The 5,569-nt window shown below is 33.2% G+C and overlaps 1 protein-coding gene across 2 annotated transcripts; it reads right to left on the bottom strand.

Annotated features, from left to right (window-relative positions):
* LOC109709871 (glycolipid transfer protein 3-like) lies at positions 297 to 4,419 on the bottom strand. 2 transcript variants are annotated; one of them, XM_020232225.1, is made up of 6 exons: positions 4,028 to 4,419; positions 2,699 to 2,754; positions 1,963 to 2,093; positions 1,380 to 1,515; positions 853 to 996; positions 297 to 521 (listed from the first exon to the last, which is right to left on the bottom strand). In XM_020232225.1, the coding sequence occupies exons 1-6, from the start codon at positions 4,176 to 4,178 to the stop codon at positions 486 to 488; spliced, it is 654 nt and encodes a 217-aa protein (XP_020087814.1). In that variant the 5' UTR covers positions 4,179 to 4,419; the 3' UTR covers positions 297 to 485. The 2 variants fall into 2 exon arrangements, with proteins under 2 accessions (XP_020087814.1, XP_020087815.1); XM_020232226.1 differs by having other exon boundaries at positions 4,347 to 4,374.

Raw genomic sequence — 5,569 nt, 5'->3', positions numbered from 1 at the left:
ATCACATCCCTAGTTTGGAAAACTACTCTTAATTTTCAGTACTAAAATAAAAAAAATAAAAAAGTGATAACACTGGTGCAAAAAAGCTAGCCCGTGGATAAAAGGAGTGTAAAATTTATATCCACTTTTAAGTATATATAATATGCTGCTTTTTCAAAAGTTTCTATAGATATAGATGCAAAGATTTATTTACATCAAAACAGAGGAGAAATTTCCATAGGAATAATATTTCATTTAAACCCAATGAAACCTTTGGTTTTTCTCCAGTACATCAACAGATAAAACAAAACAAAACAAAACAAAACAAAACCAAACCCTTACATCTGATCTGAAATTTTTAACACATCCAATACAATAGAAGAAAATTGAAAACAAAACCTTTTGATTTGTACAGAGGGTGAATTTACAGAAAATTGGAACATCAAAAGTTTACAAGGATGTAAGTTAGCCTATGTACATGGATCAGATCGGAGGAATCAACCCTTTTACGTCGACTTCAATTTGTCGAACCGATGTTTTTTCTGCAATAAAGCGCATATTATATGAACATGTATAGGCCTGTAACATATATAAATAAGCAGGTATAAATGTATGTATGTTAATGAGTAGGTTATTATTTGGGGATTTTCCTCAATCTATCGGCGATTCTGCAAAATTTGACTGTTTTGATAGCTTATTAAGCTGACGGAAATGCAGATTCTCGTCAACTACTCACCGCTGAGAGCTAACGGAATCGTTAATTTTAACGACTCACCAATCCAGTTTAGGGAAATAAATCAAATCAAAAGAAATTAGAAGTCGAGGTGCGGTGTCTATTTGTACAAAATGTTATGTATTTTTAAGTGTACTCACCAAAATGGCATTAATTTCATCTAGAAAAGGCTGAAGCATGGAGAGTAAGCTCTTTATATCTCCCGTCAACTCCTCGAAGCACAGGGATTTACCCATCAACAAATCGACAAATATTTCTCTCTCCGGAATGAGCTTTAAAGCTACCTGCTCATAAACAGATTAATTTTTCTATCAATCTCATATGTGCAATTCATATATCAAAATTTGTATGCAATTATGCACAGTCGAAATTAAATACACCAAGCAAAAGCAATCGTTATAGGCTAAATTTGGATTAACATTGAAAATTTTCTTGTGGTGGTTTCTTGTGTTTAAAAACAGTTAAAACATTATATCGACGTAGTCGCGCAACATTCCTCATACTGAATGAATCGACAGAGCTTTGCAATGATCAATGATTTCCACTTGCGTGACGTTTTATATGTACTGTTTCACTGATTTTGCCGACATGGATAGTTGAAAGCTAAAGAGGTTACTAGTTTGAATTTCGAGTGTATATATAGCGCAAAGAAAGTAAATAGTGATACCCGATAAGCAGCCGAGGAGATCCAGCCATGCCACGGCTCTAGCGTACTCCTGTAAGCTTCTTCCACCACTTCTCGTAGGCTCAATTCGGAGCACTTCACTAATCTTTCCAGCAAAGATACAGCGAAGTTCGTGGACCTAGTAAAGAAGAACCAAGATACCGCATTAATAACAAAAAAATAAAGCAATAAGAGAAACTTTTAGAGAATAATGTAAAGTCACGCATTTGAATTGAAACAAGCGAAGAAGAAACAACTAAATTTATCATTTGCCACCACTCGAGTTGAGCTGACACGGCTGCAAAGGATTAAAATATCTTAGGGAGCTTCTGGGCCCAGCCGAAGCTAACATGAGTCTAAGGATATGACATATCTAATGAAACACATTCAATCTAAAAGCTTAAACCTTCTAGGTCTGTGCCCACTAGTATATATCAGCTCTTTTACTATCTTATAATTATCTGATGTGGGACTATTCATATGTGAACTCTTAACAAAATATTGAGAATTAAGGTAAAAAGTCTGTGGACCATCAGGGCAATTTACCCCNCGGCCCTTAAAAAAAAAATGTTTTGAGTTCCAATACCTAGTTAGCCAGAGAATAGCTTTGGTGCAACTGTTGGGCTTCCTTGTCGTTCCCTCGCCAACCTCTATCATTAATATCTCCGTCAAGTTTGAGTACTTGGATGGATCTTTCGCATACGCTTCTTCCACTCTCTAACAAATAAAAGAAAAAGGGAAGAAGAAGAAGAAGAAGAATACAAAATTAGTTTGGTTTCAAGACGCACGTTTGTGTCCTGTCGTTCAGTAACAGAACATGCTTGCGAATTCCGATTAAATCAGCATATCTATCCCATTAAAAGACATCAGTTTAGAGATCATTACATCATTGATTGATAGTATCCAGTATATAAGAGGCATATATAACACCATATGATTGTTACATAATATCTAATTTCCTTTCGGAAAATTAAGCTCATGTAAGTTTTTGGAGCTTTCATATCTCTCCAGTTCCTGCTCCCTCTCCTTTTCCAATTTAGTTAAGCATAGTACTTAGATGCTACTACACCCTGGAGTTCTAAGTTCTACATCTAGAGCTCTAAAGTGAAATGATTAATCTAGGAAAATACCAAGGTATGAGAAAAGGACTTGCGACGCTAAAAAAAAACCAAAAAAAGGAAATTTATATATAGATGTTTGACTTTGTGTATCGCTCATATATGCATGTATTTATCAAATGAATGAGCACACAAACAAGAAAAACAAGTAAAAACATCGAATGATTTCTTGGAAATATCGATTATCTTGAACAAGAGATTTACCTCCACATTTTGTTGTATGTCTTGTCTTAACACTAGCAGTGTAGGGCCAATCTTATCTGCAGCAACAAAACAAACAAGATCCAAAATACAAGTCAATAATTAAAGGGCAGATAATGTTTTTTTTCTGAGTTACTTGCAAAAACACTCAAGCAATTCGTGTAGCCTTGTACGCATAGCATCGACAAGTATCAATAACGTAAAGATCTACGTCGTCGACTATTCTCACTAATTGTTACCTGAATAGTGGTCGATAATTTCCGAATGTTTTAGAATGAAGCTGTAGTAGCTAAATATTTCATCATGATCTTTTTTCTTCTTTTTTTTCGCTAGCCTTTTGTTATTCGAGTTCAAATATCAAAAATTCAAATGTTGTAGACATCATCATGATTCTATTGCACATCAAAGAAATTCAAATTTCGATTTTGAGTGAGTTACAGTTTAGGAGAAAAAATTATAAACAAAATTTGGTAGTCCAAAAGAAAAACTGTGTTCTACAGTTAAGGGATTATTTAAAAAGAATAATTGTCGTTTTAATTAGTAAACCAACTAGAATTGCTTGTAATGAAAATAAAGCACCCAAATTTTCCTATTCATTCTCAATTTTTTTTAATATTTGTTTCTGAAATACTAAACTCCCTTTCAATTAAAATTGCAAAAACAATTATCTTTAAAGCTTTTTCCCAAACATCATGTGACCACAAAGAGAACACACTGACCCACACAAATTGCAGTATATAAATATATAAATGATATTTAATCTATTGATAAGCTCTGAGTAGTGTGAGCCCCATCCCTGACGAACACTACTTTTTCTCTACCATGCAAAGCAAAATTGCAGTAGAAACCCCCACACAAACTCCCTCTCCTGACCACAAAACATAACAATTCAAAAAAACAAAAAAAACTCTTATCCCTTCTGTGGTTTGTTCATGGGCTTATATGGATGACATAGCACTTAATAAAGCTCAAATTACACAAAAGAATCGAAAAGAAAGGATTTTGAAAGATACTCATTTTCAAAGATTGAGTTTTTGAGAGAGTGGGGGGAGTTAAGAGAGAGGAAAAAGAATCAAAAAGAAAGGATTTTGAAAGATACCCATTTTCAAAGATTGAGTTTTTGAGAGAGTGGGGGGAGTTAGAGAGAGAAAAAGAATCAAAAAGAAAGGATTTTGAAAGATACCCATTTTCAAAGATTGAGATTTTGAGAGAGTGGGGGGAGTTAGAGAGAGAAAAAGAAAGGATTTTGAAAGATACCCATTTTCAAACATTGAGTTTTTGAGAGAGAGAGAGAGAGAGAGAGAGAGAGAGAGAGTATATATGTATATGTACCAAGGAAGTGGAGGAGTTGTTTGGAGAGAGAGAGCAAAGCCAAGGTGGAGGCTTTGGTCTCCTCATGAGGGGTTAGTGATGAGGAGAGCTCCTCCATTGCCAACCTTATCTCTGTGAAGCCCTTCTCTGTCTCTTCCCTTCTCCTCTTCATCTCTCTCTCTCTCTCTCTCTCTCTCTCTCTCTTCTCCTTTGTGGGTCAATCAAATAAGCCAAAGGGGGGATAAGTAATGAAGATCACAACCCATCATCATTTCTTATTTAGAGGGAGAGAGGGGGGAAGATTGCAAGTCAACTGGGAGAGGGAGGCTACTTCTTTTACCTCTCTTTGCCATGGATGTTGTCATCTTACCTCTCTCTCTCTCTCTCTCTCTTCTCTCTCTCATCTCTCTTAAGTCATCATAATAATAATGGTTTGTATAATAATATATATATACTATACATATTATTATATGGAATTTAGCTAGAATATTTTTAAAAAATATCATTATTATTTAGCCCTTGAATCTACTCCTTCATCACTAATAGCCCTTGATCAAACTACATCTATCTTACCACCATCAATCAGTCACATATCTTATATTCTCTCCATCACATGGTTAAAACTCAAAAGCACCACCTCAGTGGTGAGGTGGTGCTTTTGAATGTATTATATATATATATATATATATATATATATATGGTAATTGTAGAGTATAGAGGATAGATTTTGTCTTTAGTGTTTGAAGGCATGTGTTATGGACTGTTTCTATTTTTTTAATTATTTTTTTGGTTGGAAATTTTCAGGGTTAATTGCCCTAGACTTTGTTTGCATCCGCCGCACCACTCGAGAACCCATCCGAATCTTTTTGAATAAAAAAAAAAAAATAATTAAGCTAACACTAATTAAGTTAAAATTATTTGATATGTCTCGATTTTTTTAAATCATAAAATTTTTTAATTGTTTACTCGTTTCATTAAATTAAATTTAAATTATATTTATTCTTCATGAATTAACATTCTTAATTATATTAGAATTTAGTTATTATTATAAATATACAATTTATTATGTAAATGAGAATGAAAGTTTTCTTCCGGACATATATCAATAGCTAAAACATATAAATATTTATATGCTTTATTTTTTTATTTTTTATATTTTCATCTCTAATAAATTATATATATTTTTTATTTTTATCATAATAAATTGAAATAATTTGCAGGTTCATATATAACCTTTTCTTATCACCTGGAAGAGTATATACGGTAACTAAATATTTCGACCTCTTATTGCCACAAATGTTGTCATCTTTTCTCTCTCTCTCTCTCTCTACATTCTCTCTCATCTCTCTTAGTTAAGTCATAATAATGGTTTAGTATAGAGCCTTTGGTACTCATAAGTTATTTTTTATATTGGGGCTTTCGAATCGACGGTTCATACCGTTAAATTTGATCTAGAATATTTAAAATTTTTAGAAAATAAATTTCGTAATTTTTCGAAACTATTATAAAATTCATCAAGCGGGTATAAAATAAACGGTCAAAATCAAACGGCATCCTAAAAAT

This window comes from Ananas comosus, linkage group 5 (genome assembly GCF_001540865.1).
Source record: "Ananas comosus cultivar F153 linkage group 5, ASM154086v1, whole genome shotgun sequence".
Lineage (NCBI taxonomy): Eukaryota > Viridiplantae > Streptophyta > Magnoliopsida > Poales > Bromeliaceae > Ananas > Ananas comosus.
The sequence above is the reverse complement of the archived record's forward strand: the minus strand, read 5'-3'. Positions and strand labels throughout refer to the sequence as shown.